Source organism: Sus scrofa, chromosome 14, assembly GCF_000003025.6.
Source record: "Sus scrofa isolate TJ Tabasco breed Duroc chromosome 14, Sscrofa11.1, whole genome shotgun sequence".
NCBI classification, from domain to species: Eukaryota; Metazoa; Chordata; class Mammalia; order Artiodactyla; family Suidae; genus Sus; species Sus scrofa.
Genome location: NC_010456.5, coordinates 40,735,851 through 40,750,947, shown reverse-complemented (window position 1 = coordinate 40,750,947; position 15,097 = coordinate 40,735,851). Strand labels below are relative to the sequence as shown.

General features: G+C 39.1%; 1 protein-coding gene across 3 annotated transcripts in view; it reads left to right on the top strand.

The window, feature by feature from the left end:
• Window positions 1–15,097, top strand: part of SPPL3 (signal peptide peptidase like 3) — a 170,358-nt gene that overhangs the window by 119,341 nt on the left and 35,920 nt on the right. For all 3 annotated transcript variants that reach the window (XM_021072705.1, XM_001928829.7, XM_021072704.1), the window contains one exon: window positions 840–917. In XM_021072705.1, the coding sequence (XP_020928364.1) occupies window positions 840–917 (78 nt within the window). The remainder of the gene's footprint in view (window positions 1–839; window positions 918–15,097) is intronic.

Below are 15,097 nucleotides of genomic sequence, written 5' to 3'. Positions count from 1 at the left end.
GAACTTGGAGCCTCTGTTGTGGCGCATTGGAAACAAATCCGACTAGTATCCGAGGATGCAGGTTCAATCCCTGGCCTTGCTCAGTGGGTTGGGGATCCGGCTTTGCTAAGAGTTGTGATGTAGGTTGCAGATGAAGCTTGGATCCCACGTTGCTGAGGCTGTGGCGCAGGCCTGTGGCTGTAGCTATGATTCCACCCCTAGCCTGGGAACTTCCATATGCCATGGGTACAGCCCTAAAAAGAAAAAAAACATCAGAACTAGAATCCAGGAGGCTTTAATTCATCGGTGAGTAAAACCAGAGGAATACTACTGATAATTCAAGTGTACAGAGCAGAGAGATATTTTGGTACTTTTTAACTTGGGAGTGGATATTATAAGCACATATTGTATGTCATACTGAAATGGGATTTTTACATTGATATCATTAAACACACTCTGTGAATGTTAGCTAATAACAACAACTGTGAATCTATACATTCTTTTTATTGAACTAACAGATCTATATTTTAATTATGTATTTTGTTAATACCAAATTATACCTTTTTTCCTTCTTAAAAACAAAAATAGTTGTATAGCCCTGGAAACTATATCTAGTCACTTATGACGGAGCATGATAATGTGAGAAAAAAGAATGTATACATTTGTGTGTAACTGGGTCACCTTGCTGTACAGTAGAAAATTGACAGAACACTATAAAGCAGCTATAATGGAAAAAATAAAAATCATTATAAAATTAGAAAAGAAAATGAAACTTAGAGTTGTAGAATTCTGTTAAGACTGTAAACTCCATGAGGACTTGCTGCCATGTGATTAAATTCTTTTTCCTCTTATTTCTCTAGGGCCTATTCCCTGGTGGATTCCAGTCAGGTGTCTACATTTCTGATTTCCATTCTGCTTATAGTCTATGGTAGTTTCAGGTAAGATGCCCTGAAAATGGGGTTCATTTCAGTTGGAGGTGGAAGAAGCATTGCTCTGAAAGTGTTGGCACCAAAGCTTATTGCTTTCATGAAAAAACATGATTTTGACAGGAATTGAGTTGATAATTCCGATATTTATTCGTTGGTTGGCTGCTGTTAAAACAGTTCTTGGTTTTGCTTATGGCTTTGGCATTTTAATGCAAACAAGCAAAAAGCAATTGCTTAAATTCTAGTTCTGAAAATAATGACTCACAAAAGTATATTTATTGAAAGGGTTGAGGAGAGAGTCTTTGCCAGTGATTATACAGACTCTCAAAGGGGACACACGTTTTCCTTAATTTAAAAAAGGCATTGGGGAGTTCCCATCATGGCTTAGCAGTTAACGAACTCTACTATTATCCATGAGGACGCATGTTCGATCCCTGGCCTTGCTCGGTGGGTTAAGGATCCAGCATTGCCATGAGCTGAGGTGTAGGTTGCAGACGTAGCTCGGATCCCCAGTTGCTATGGTCATGGTGTAGGCTGGCAGCTATAGCTCTGATTGGAGCCCTAGCCTGGGAAACTCCATATGCCATGGGTGCGGCCCTAAAAAGACAAAAAAGACCCAAAAAAAAGGGCATTGACCTAGGTTGAGCCATGTTAAGTTGCCAGTAGTCCCCTGTTTTGACCTATAGAAATAATTTCCTATGGTTCAACCTACTGTTAGGATAGTGCCTGGTAGCGTGGGCGAGTGGTCTCTCTGATGACCTTGGGAATGCTGAGACTGAATCTCCTTGAAATTTCCATTCTAGCAGGCAGCCATAGGAGTACAAAGGAAAATCAAGAAGCTAGGTATTCATTTCTTTTCACTATTCTTACTTGAGAGGAAACTTAGTGGTTGTATAACTCAAAATAGTTTTGTGGCTGATACATTTAAAAATGAAGGCTGCCTGAGGATTTTTTTTTTTTTTTTTTTTTTTTTAGGGCTGCACCCACAACACATGGAAGTTCCCAGGCTAGGGGTCAAATTGGAGCTGCAGCTGCCAGCCACAGCCACAGCCACGCCAGATCTGAGCTGCGTCTGTGACCTACACTACAGGCCATGGCAACGCCAAATCCTAATCCACTGAGTGAGGCCAAGGATCAAACCTGCATCCTCATGGGTACTGGTTGGGTCGTTAACTGCTGAGCCATGACAGGAACTCCTGCCTGAGAAATTTTAAATTGAGAACTCGAAAGGGAGCAACAGTGATAAATGAAATAATCAGATAAGAATTTCGAACTATCCAGTATTATATCTGGATTTTAATGGTTACTTGGTAAAATCATAGACTTCAAAGCTTTATCTTAACACTAAGAACAAGTAGAATACTATTGATTAATTCTAGTATCAGTTGATAAAACTTTTAATCATTGAGACTTATGCTGTGAGCCCAAGGTTGATAACCACTCTTAAGAAGCGTTGGTCAAGCCAGAGCAATTTAAAACTCATCAGCATAATCCTGATATTTTGTATCTGTATTCTTTGGACAAGGTTTTGATTTTTTCTTTGAGTATATAATGCATTAACATTTCAAAAGTCTTTATAATTAAGAAAAAAACTATTATTTTTGTTGTTGCTTTCTTTTTTTTTTGTCTTTTTGTCTTTTTGTCTTTTCTAGGGCCGCTTCCTGTGGCATGTGAAGGTTCCCAGGCTAGGGGTCCGATCGGAGCTGTAGCTGCCGGCCTATGCAAGAGCCACAGCAAGCGGGATCCGAGCCAAGTCTGCAACCCACACCACAGCTCACTCCAGTGCCGGATCCCCAACCCACTGAGCAAGGACAGGGATCGAACCTGCAACCTCATGGCTCTTAGTCGGATTCGTTAACCATTGAGCCATGACAGGAACTCCTGTTGTTGTTTTCTTTAGGCCTGTACCTGTGGCATATGGAGGTTCCCAGGCTAGGGGTCTAATTGGAGCTACAGTTGCCAGCCTACACCGCAGCCACAGTAACACCAGATCTGAGCCGCATCTGCGACCTACACCACAGGTCATGGCAACGCTGGATCCTTAACCCACTGAGCGAGGCCAAGGATCAAACCCTCAAACTCACGGTTCCTAGTTGGATTTGTTTCCACTGTGCCATGCTGGGAACTCTAAGAAAAAAACTTTAGATAATAAAACTCTAATACTCCTTTCATTAGTTCAAATGACTTTTTACTTGGCATATACTTAAACACTGTGTACATTTTTATGGTTTAAATCATTTATATTCTGATTATTTTTATCTATCAAAAATATTTTCCACAATCATCTTCATGCTAATTTTTAGTAATTTGATAATTTCTTTGTATTAGTATCTTACTCCACTCTTTTTGGACATGTGGGTTGTTAAAATGACTATCTTTTTATATATTCTTTTGCTTTGGTTGAAAAATATCCCTAAGATAAATACCCAAAAATTGAAAAACTTCTCTAGAGAGTATGAACTGGCTCTTAACTACATATAGCCATGTTGTTTTCCAGAAGGCTTATACTAATTTAGAATTGAGCAAGTTTTAAAAATTTTATGTAATAAATGTACCATAGAATTATATCATATAGATGGAAAGGATTTCTCTGGTGAGTCTCCTTTTTTTTTTTTTTTTTTTTTTTTTTTACAAATGAGGAAACTGAAGCTCAACAAGATGAGGTAACCTGACAAAGATTATACAACTAGTTGTGTAATAAAGTCTGAATTGGAACCTCATTCTCAAGACTTGTCCGATATTTTGTCCTTGATAATGCATTGTCTGAAAAAGGTAAATCATGATCCTTTAATTATACATTTAAATTTACCTCATTGAGCAAGTTTGGAAGTAGTCTTCCTTTTCTGTTTTCCAGAAAATATTGTATAAAATTGTGTCTTTTTTGTCCATTTAGGGCTGCACTCGAGGCATATGGAGGTTCCCAGGCTAGGGGTCCATTCAGAGCTGTAGCTGCCAGCCTACTCCGGGGCCACAGCAATGTGGGATCTGAGCCACATCTGTGACCTACATCACCACTCACGGCAACGCCAGATCCTTAACCCAATGAGCGAGGCCAGGGATGGAACCCGAGACCTCATGGTTCCTAGTCGATTTGTTTCTGCTGCACCACGCCGGGAACTCCAAAATTGTGTCCTTTCTTTTTAAAATATTTGATAGAGGAATTTCCATCATGGCTCAGCAGTAATGAATCCGATTTGTATCCATGAGGACTCGAGTTTGATCACTGGCCCCACTCAGAGGGTTAAAGATCCGTTGTTGCCTCGGGCTGTGGTGTAGGTCACAAATGAGGCTTGGATCCCGAGTTGCTGTGGCTGTGGTGTAGGCTGGCAGCTGCAGCTCCAATTCGACCCTGAGCTTGGGAACTTCCATATGCCATGGGTGTGGCCCTAAAAAAGAAAAAAGAAAAAAATTTGATAGAAATTACCAGCGAAGCCATCTAAATTTAGACCTCTTTTTGTAGGAAGATTTTGTGGTTTTGGTTTTGGTTTTTCCTGCCTTTTGTTTGTTTGTGTGTTTGGTTTAAGAATTAATGAAGGCTTTGTGTAGGTATGTGAGTGTTTAAATATTATAACATAAATTGTACCTTTATATAAGCATACAATTTAGTACAGGTAGGGCTTTTTAAAACACATGTTATTGTCTTTTTATTATAGCCATTCTAATACTAGGGTGTGAAAGGATATCTCATTGTACTTTGATTGCATTTCCCTGATAACTGAGATCAGGATGTTAAAAGGACATTGAGCATCTTTTAATGTGCTTATTGGTCTTATTTTTTTTTTCCCCTTGCCGAAATGTCTGTTCACATCTTTGCCCATTTTAAAATTGGATTGTCTTATACTAAGTTGTAACAGTTCTTTTTTTTTTTTTTTCTTTTTGCCTTTTCTAGGGCTGCTTCCAAAGCATATGGTGGTTCCCAGGCTAGGGGTCGAATTGGAGCTGTAGACACCAGCCTACACCACAGCCACAGCAACGCAGGATCTGAGCTACGTCTGCAACCTACACCACAGCTCATGGCAATGCAGGATCCTTAACCCACTGAGCAAGGCCAGGGATCGAACCCTCAACCTCTTGGTTCCTAGTTGGATTCGTTAACCACTGCTCCACGATGGGAACTCCCTAACAGTTCTTTAAATATTCTAAATAATAGGTTCTCTCAGTCATATGATTTGCAGATATTTTCTGCCAGTCTCTAGCTTGCCTTTCCATTTTCTTAATAGTGTCTTTTAAAGTGTAAACATACTTAATTTTGATAAAGTCCAGCTACCAACTTTTGGAGTATGCTTTCATTATTGTATCAGAGAACTATTTGTCTAATCCACGGGCACAAAGATTTTTCTCCCAAATTTTCTATAAGAAGTTTTTCAGTTTTACTTCTTATATTTAAGTCTATAATTCACTTTGAGTTAATTTTTGTGGTGACATGAAATGCACATCTAAATTCATTTTTATGAATATGACTATCCAGTTGTACCAGCACCATTTGTTGAAAAGACTATCCTTTGACCATTGTCAAAAATCAGAGTAAGGATTTGTCAGTCGACTCCCTGTTCCTTTTCTCATGGTCCGTATGTCTCTCCTTATGCCAGTACCACGATGTCATTTATTTATGTAGTTATTTATTTAGCCTGCACCCATAGCACATGGAAGTTCACAGGCCAGGAATTGAATCTGAGCCACAGCTGCAACCTGCCCTGCAGCTGTGGCAATGTCAGATCTTTTAACCCACTGTGCCAGTCTGGGGATTGAATACAAAGAGACCCAAGCCACTGCAGTGGGGTTCTTAGCCCACTGCACCACAGCAGGAGCTCCTATATACTACAGTGTCTTGAATGCTAAAGCTTTTCTTTTTTTTTGCTGCGCCTATGGCATGCAGAAGTTACTGGGCCAGGGGTCACCCATGCCAGAGCAGTATCCAGAACCATTGCAGTGACAACACCTGATCCTTAACCCACTGAGGGAACTCCTCAATTACAATAGCTTTTATAGTAAGTGTTGAAATCTAGTAGTATAAGTCCTATAATTTTGTTCTTTTTCAGAACTACCTATTCTGGATCCTTTGTATTTGAATATTAAATTTGCAGCTGGTCAGTTTCTTTTTTTTTTTTTTTTTGTCTTTTTGCCATTTCTTGGGCCGATCCCACGGCATATGGAGGTTCCCAGGCTAGGGCTCTAATCAGAGCTGTAGCCACCAGCCTACACCAGAGCCACAGCAACGCGGGATCCGAGCCACGTCTGCGACCTACACCACAGCTCACTGCAACGCCGGATCCTTAACCCAATGAGCAAGGCCAAGAATCGAATCCGCAACCTCATGGTTCCAAGTCGGATTCGTTAACCACTGAGCCACGACAGGAAGCTGGTCAGTTTCTGCAAAGAAAATTCTTCTGGGATTTTGATAGGTATTGTGAATCCATCAATCAGTTAGAGGAGAATCACTATTTTAATAATACTGAGTCTTCCAATCCAGGGTCCTGGAATGTCTCTACATTTATGTAGATTTTCTTTAATTTTTCTTAGTAATGCTTGTCATTTTCAGGTTTATACTTCTTAAACTTACTCCTAAATATTTCATTCTTTTTGATGTTTTTTGTATGTTGCTGGATTCCATTTGCTGGTATTTTGTTGAAAAGTTGTGTGTCTGTTCATGAGGGATATTAGTCTGTGGTTTTCCTGTTGTAGAACATCTTATGGTTATGGAATCTGGGTAATATTGGTCTCATTGAATGAGTCTGGAAATGTTTCCTTCTTGTCTGTTTTTCTGGAAAAGATTGTGTAGAATTGTATTATTTCGTCTTTAAATATTATATAGAATTTTCCTATATAAAGCCAGGATTTTCTTTATAGGAAGATTTTTTTGGTTTTATTTTTTTGTTTGTTTTTTCCTGCTTGGTTAACTGCTTTTTTCCCTTTTTTAAAAAAAAATAGCTTTATTGTGATAGAATGTACATACCATAAAAGTTGTCTCATGTAAAGTGTATAGTTCAGTGGTTTTAGTATATTTACAAGGTTGTACAGCTATCACTGTCACACCAATTGTAGAACATTTTCACTATCCCAAAAGAAATTGTGTATTCATTAGTGATCATTTTCCTCACTCTCAGTTGCTCTAGGTGACAATCTCCCCCCCCGCCCCCGCATATATACACACCTCCTCTAGACATTTTGTAAAAGTGGTATAATGCAATATGTTATCTTTTGTGACTGGCTTCTTTCACTTTGCATAATGTTTTCAAAGTTCATCCATTTCATAGCATGTGTCAGTGTTTCATTCCTTTTTATTGCCAATGAATACTCTCTCTTGTTTATCCATGCATCAACTGATAGATGTTTAGGTTGTTTCCACCTTGTGGCTGCTGTGAACATTCATGTACAAGTTTTTGTGTGGACATATGTTGTCATTTCTCTTGAGTATGAATGTAGGGATTGACTGCTGGGTCATATGGTAACTGTGTTTAACATTTTAAGGAAATGGCACTTTTTTTTTTAAAGCAGCTGTACCATTTTACATTTCTATCAGCAATATATGAGAGTTGCAATTTCTTTAGAGTTGGCTCACCACTGCTGCAGATCCACATTCTTGGATTCAACCAGCTGCAGATTGGGTAGCACTGGAGTATGTGTTTAGTGAAAAAAAAATCTGTATGAGTGGACCAACACAGTTCAAACCTGTGTTTGTTCAAGGGTCACCTGTATATTGTGGTTACAAGTCCTTTATCCAGGTAAATGCTTACAAAGAAATTTCTCCCATCCTGTGAGTTTGTCTTTTCACTTTCTGTATGTTTATAATTGCTACATTTTCTTGATGGATTGATTAAGATAAAATGTCCCTCTTTATCTTTAGCAGCAATTTTTGTCTTATAGGTCTTTTGTCTGATAGTAGTATAGCCATTCCAGCTCTCTTTTAGTTACATGTAGGAAGATTTTAAATTACTAATTCTGTTTCTTTACTTATTATAATTCTACTTGCATTTTTTATTTCTTCTTGAGTCAGTTTTGAAAATTTTTGTCTTTCTAGGGTTTGTGCATTTCTTCTCAGTTGTCTCATTTCTTGACATTAGTTTGTTCATGCTGATCCCTTATAAACCATTTTGGTCAATAGATGTTCCCTCTTTTGTTTTCTATTTTAGTTTAAAATATTTCTATTTTACACTACAGCCACGGCAACTCAGGATCTGAGCGTCATCTGTGACCTCTACCACAGCTCATGGCAGTGCCGGATCCTTAACCCACTGAGGCCAGGGATCGAACCCATGTCCTCATGGATACTAGTTGGATTTGTTTCCACTGTGCAACAATGGGAACTCCCTCTCCTGTGGTTTATTTTTTCTTGGTCAGTCTAGCTAAAGCTTTGTCTATTTTTGTTGATTGTTTTCAAAGATCCAACTTTTGATTTCATTGACTTTTTTTTTCTTTTTCTATTTTAACTTTTCATTGATTTCCACTCTAATCTTTTTTTTTCCTTTTTTCTTTTTTTTTTTTTTTTCCCAGGTCCCACCTGCGACATATGGAAGTTCCCACGCTGGGGGTTGAATTGGAGCTGTAGCCACCAGCCTACATCACAGCCACAGCAGTGCCAGATCCAATGCCAGATCCAAGCCATGACCTTTACCGCAGCTTGAGGCAATGCCAGATCTTTAACCCACCGAGCAGGGTCAGGGATCAAACCCTCATCCTCATGGATACTAGTTGGGTTTATTACTGCTGAGCTATGACCAAATCTCCATCCACTCTCATCTTTATCATTTCCTTCCTTCTGCTTCCTTTGGGTTTAACTTAGCCACTTTTTCTAGACCCTTAGGTTGGAACCTCAGGTTATTGATTGGAAATCTTTTTTCTTTTTTAACATATATACTTAAAGTTGCAAATTTCTCTCTAAGCATTAACTGCATTATCCCTGGTGATTATTTTTCTTTATAAGTGTGTTGCTTACTTTCCAAATAATTGGAATATTTTAAAATTCCATCTGTTAGAATTCAATTCTGTTGCATTCAGAAACATCGTTTTTATGACTTTTAGGAAAAGTAGCACTTGTTTTAAGGCCAGCCACATGATCTAACCTGGAGAATGTTCTATATGCAATTGGGAAAATCAAACTTCAACAGAGGGTTGAGAGCAGGGAAGATATAATCTGGTTTGTGTTTTAGAAAGATTGTTGTGGGTTCTGTATGGGAAATAGATTGTTGAGTAAGAGGAAAAAGTGAAATAAGGGAAACCGGGAGACTACTGCCCTGATACAGGCAAAAAATGATGGCACTTTAACTGGCCTAATAGTGATGGAGCGAGATATTAGTAAATCTAGGACAAGATTGCTGATGGAATGGATATAGTGTGTATGAAAGAGAAGAATCGAGGATGACTCCAAGGATTATGGCGTAAACAACTGGAGCCAGTGATGGAGCCATTTTTGAGATTGAAAGCTCTATAAGAAAAGCATATTTTTCATGGAAACTTTCATGAGGTACAAGACAGTTTGTCTTGAGGTACAAGACTGATACTGGTTCTAGTTTGGTTCTTCACATTGTTGAATTTGGGGCAAGTAACCTCTGTGGACCTGTATCTTGAAAGTTGTTTTTTAATTAATTATGGCTATTACTATAATTTATAACAGTAGTGATACAGTGTTAACTGTATTCTGACTTGTAATGCTCTTGCTAAGCTTTACAGAGTGATTTGTGTGTTTTTTATAGTAGTGCTTAAATAACCAAACATATCTTTATAACACATCTCTAAGTATTTAATAAGCCATGCTGAAATTGTTTTGATAGGTCAAAACTTTTCAAATATTGTAGTTTTAACTGATGGATTCTTCTTACTCATTGAACTAGTATCATATGGGGGTTTTTAGGAATGCCTCTTCTTAAAAATACCTGTTTGTGGTAACAGAAATGAAAATTGCAGTAGTTAATGAGGTAAAACTAGTAGCAGAGTAATTTCCTTGATTCTTGCTTTAATATAAACAAGAGATAGCTTAGTGAAGAACTGACCTGTGACTTACCTGGAGATGGACTCCTTGGTGAAAATACTTACAGGGCGTTCTTCATTAAGGGCACAGCCAGTTAGGTACCTTAGGGTGCCAAATGATGCTTCCCAGTCTATCTTGCTGTCTGATTTCTGCAATTTCTACCAGTTTAGATGTTTGTCAATTCTGAGTGACTTCTCTTTCTTACTATGAGGGGGTTAGGTAGAGAAGTATTAATTTTTTTTGGCTGTTATATATATATTTTTTGCTTAGACATTGACTATCTTAAAGAAATCTGATGAGGAAAATAGCTATTATTTTACTGAGCATTTATGTGGCAGATATGCTGCAGAGTGTTTTACATAGTCTCATTTAATCTTCACATCAGTTCCACAGGATAGGTAACTGGTTATTCCCATTTTTAAAATGAGGAGCCTAGGGTCCAGAAATGTTAAGTAGCTTATCTAAGTAATTAATGGAACTGGGATTCAAACTCAAGCAATACTTTACTGCTGCTGGCTATTGAGAATAGTAACAGAATTTTTTTTTTTTTTTTTTTTTTTTTTTTTTTTTTGTCTTTTTGCCTTTTCTAGGGCTGCTCCCGCAGCATATGGAGGTTCCCAGGCTAGGGGTCAAATTGGAGCTGTAGACACTGGCCTACACCAGAGCCACAGCTATGTGGGATCCGAGGCGCGTCTGCAACCTACACCACAGCTCACGGCAACACCGGATCCTCAACCCACTGAGCAAGGCCAGGGATCAAACCCGCAACCTCATGGTTCCTAGTCGGATTCATTAACCACTGTGCCACAACGGGAACTCCCAGAATTTTTAAATGTGAAGCAAATAAATTGATCTGGTAGTAAAGTTAGAAGGAATGAGAAGCTTTCTTTAAAAACCCCTTTATGGTGACTTTTTTTTTTTTTGCTTCAGCAATGATTCCCTTCAGACTTGATTGAGTGTAAAACTCACCTGAGGAAGATTATTTAGTAGGCTTAGGATGGGGGCCCAGCACCTTCTTCTTGTTCTGGTGACCTCCTCAGCACGCTCTGACAAACTTTCTTAACACTCTAAATTGTTGGTTCTTAATTGCTGATAGCATTTTAGAGATGTATTCATCGAGAAGTTCCCATCAGCTCAGTGGTTAATGAATCCAACTATTATCAGTGAGGACACAGGTTCAATCCTTGGCCTCCCTCAGTGGGTTAAGGATCTGGCGTTGCTGTGAGCTGTGGTGTAGGTCGCAGATGTGGCTCAGATCCTATGTGGCTGTGGCTGTGGTGTAGGCCAGCAGCTGCAGCTCCCATTCACCCCCTAGCCTGGATACCTCCATATGCAGTGGGTGAGGCCCTAAAAAGACCCAAAAAAATAAAATTAAATGAAAAAAAAAGACCCATTTATCCATATATTCCTTTAATTACCCTTTACAACTATACTGAAGCACTCCTGAAGTTCTCAAGAGTTTCCTCTTTTGCAAAATCGAAAAAATTTCCCCTCATTCTTCATCCTTAATAAGACCTTGATGGTTTACCACCACATGCTATTGCAGATTTCTCCTCCCTTGGCTTCCACCATTCGCTTTTATGCGCCCTTTCTTATAGGCCATACACAAAAATGCTTCTTGAATTTGAATAGCCCATCCCCATTGCCCCCCAGATGCCCTGACAAATATGTTTATTGCTTCTGATTTGGAACCATAAAAGTACATTATTCGTTTATTTAAAATTATTATATTTTATTTATTTGGAGTTGTGAAGACATGGAAAAAAATGAAAAATAAAGGAGAAAAGATTTGTGAATTGTACTGGTTATTTCCACCTCCCCGCCCCAGGCTTTCACACAGAGGGAAAACTATGCCAAATAAAACTAAGTTCTAAAACTCAAAACAAGTCTTTGATTTTAGGAGCTCTTATGTTCGCCATCCCTTGACTGAGCTTTGCTTGCTAGACTTCCTACATCAAAGATGACACCTGGGAGTCCCCGTCGTGGCTCAGTGGTTAATGAATCCGACTAGGAATCATGAGGTTGCGGGTTTGATCCCTGGCCTTGCTCAGTGGGTTGAGGATCCGGTGTTGCCGTGAGCTGTGGTGTAGGTTGCAGACGCGGCTTGGATCCCACATAGCTGTGGCTCTGGTGTAGGCCAGTGTCTACAGCTCCAATTTGACCCCTAGCCTGGGAACCTCCATATGCCGCGGGAGCAACCCTAGAAATGGCAAAAAGAAAAAAAAAAAAAAAACGATGGCACCTGATTTCTCCTTAATTTTTCCAGCTGCTCAGGAAAAAATAACATAATTAATCTAATAATTGTGTCCCCAAAGCCTTTGACAAACCGATAGGAGAGCATTAATGGGAAAGAATTGGAGGAGAAAGGGACTACTCTAATAGGCAGGTATAGCTGAGAATCGTAGTGTGAAAATGTTTTAGACTTTCTTAGGCAGGTTATTACTGTCAAGACACTTGCGTTCTGTCCCATCATGAATCATAGGCAAAAAATAACATGTTTGAAGTAGTTCTAAAAGGAAAATACAGTTTATAAACTAGATAATACATAATTATATATAATACATTTATATTTGTGAAGTTGCTATATAAATAAGGAATAGTGGAACTTTTAGAGTAACTACTATCTTTTTTAAGGCAAGCACCTATCTTTGTTTTCTTTAATGGTGAGGGTAATTTATCTGCTTACACCCAAACCTACTCTAGGAAGACAGTGTCATCAGGTTAATGAGACTGCAGAGGGGGAGTTCCTGCTGTGGCTCAGTGGTAATAGATAACAAGGACCTACTGTATAGCATAGGGAATTCTCCTCAATATATATATATATATATATTTTTTTTTTTAATGCTTTTTAGGGCCACACCCACAGCATATGGAGGTTCCCAGTCTAGGGGTCAAATCAGAGCTACAGCTGCCGACCTGCACCACAGCCACAGCAACTCAGGATCTGAGCCGTGTCTGCAACCTACACCACAGCTCACTGCAACGCTGGATCCTTAACCCACTGAGCAAGGCCAGGGATCAAACCCACAACCTCATGGTTACTAGTTGGGTTCACTGAGCCATGACGGGAACTCCTCTACTCAGTATTCTTTAATAACTAGAGTTCCCGTCACGGCTCAGTGGTGACAAACCCGACTAGTATCCATGAGGACTTAGGTTTGATCCCTGGCCTCGCTCAGTGCGTTAAAGGATCCGACACTGCTGTGAGCTGTTGTGTATATGGTGCAGACGTGGCTTGGATCCTGTGTTTCTGTGGCTGTGGCACCACAACTGGACCTGGTGGCCACAGGTCCAATTAGACCCCTAGCCTGGGAACTTCCATATGCTACAGGTGTGGCCCTAAAAAGACCAAAAAAAAAAAAAAGACTGCAGAGAGAGTAAGAAAGTCATTTTATATGATTGTGTTGCCTTCATATTAAATGTATATAATTGTAAAGTTAGACCAGGTTAACCAAAATAGGTCTCATTATAGTTCACAAATATGATCCGTTTATCACACACTAATGTGTGATGTGTTTTTATTTTTATTTTTTATGGCCACACCCACAGCAACACCAAATCCTTTAACCCACTGCAACAAGGCCAGAAATCAAACCTGCACCTCCGCAGCAACTCAAGCTGCTGCAGTCAGATTCTTAACACACTGTGCCACAGTGGGAACTCCAGTGTTTATCTTTTGAACTGTTTTTGCCATCTCATAACCTGTCCTACTTTAGAAAACTTAGATCTGAATTTATTAAATAATGTAGGGAATGATTATGTACATTGTAATGTATATGGATGAGTTCCTTGGTATATTTAACAATTTCACCAATACCTTTTTCAATGTTCCATTTATAAAAACTGCTATAATGTTTCTAGAAACACACATTTAACTTAACGCCAGGCTCAGCCATATAGTGTTTACCTTGACCAAATGAATTCTCTTCACTGTGCTTACTTGCAATATTAGGATAATCAGAAAACATGATGGTTCTTCAGAGTTCCCGTCGTGGCTCAGTGGTTAACAAATCCGACTAGGAACCATGAGGTTTCTGGTTTGATCCCTGGTGTTGCTCAGTGGGTTAGGGATCCGGCGTTGCCGTGAGCTGTGGTGTAGGTCGCAGACGCAGCTCAGATCCCGCGTTGCTGTGACTCTGACGTAGGCCGGTGGCTACAGCTCCGATTAGACCCGTAGCCTGAGAGCCTCCATGTGCCATAGGAGCAGCCCCAGAAAAAGGCAAAAAGACAAAAAAATAAAAATAAAATGATATTCTTAAAAGAAAATACTAAAATAAAAAAATTCAGTTTGCATTTCTTCTCCAGTATTCACAATTGTACTGTTATCAGAATTCAAACAAATGAACAAGTATAACTTTGAGTAGATCTGTTCTCAGCTCATTTTGCATCCCACAATTTCTCTTTTCTTTTACCCTGATCTGTTCAAAAGGATTTCAGACCATTCATTAAGTTCTACAAGTTTTGATGAGATAAGGGAAATTAAAATGGGTGAAAGAAATAAAAAAAGGAAAAGTAAGGGTGGCGACAAAGTAGAGCCAAAAGTAAGTCTAAAAATGCATACCATATTAGCCAACACTCCTGCTACTGGTGGTCCACAAACACCACAGTAAGCTTTCTGACAATTATCTGTCAGAAAAAAAGAAATTAAAAACTTTACAGTGTCCTTGGATAAAAAGAATCCAGTTGTTCAGGTGAATTGCACTTGTTCTTAGTCTTGAGATCAGACAGACCTTTGTCCCAAAGACCCTTAGAAAGAGGATGCAGCATTTTGTTTCATAGCATTTCATAATAGGCATTCACTGTTTGTTTAATGAATTATAGGAACCTTTAATATAAGCTGGTGACATTTCATGAAAATAGATTTCAGCAAAAGCAGTTTTCCCGAAATTGGGGCGACACAGCCAGCAGCAGAAAATTGTGGTCTGGTTTGCTAGATTACTATGATCTAATGTTATATATCAGGATAAATGAATGGGTTATTAGTTCTTCAACTAATTATTCCTGAATCTTGATCTCTTGATCAAGACATGTGCTCTGTAGCTGGCTGAGTATAGGCTGCTTTGTCTTAACAGTTATCACAGCACATTTGTGTTTTTATCAGAACCAAGAACCCTAAAAAAGGCCTAACTATAAGCCCACATCTTCCTTGTTGTATTCAGGCAGTGGAAGTAGTCCTAGAACTTTCTCAGAAAATCCTCTATAGTCAAGACTAGTACCTAAAGATAGG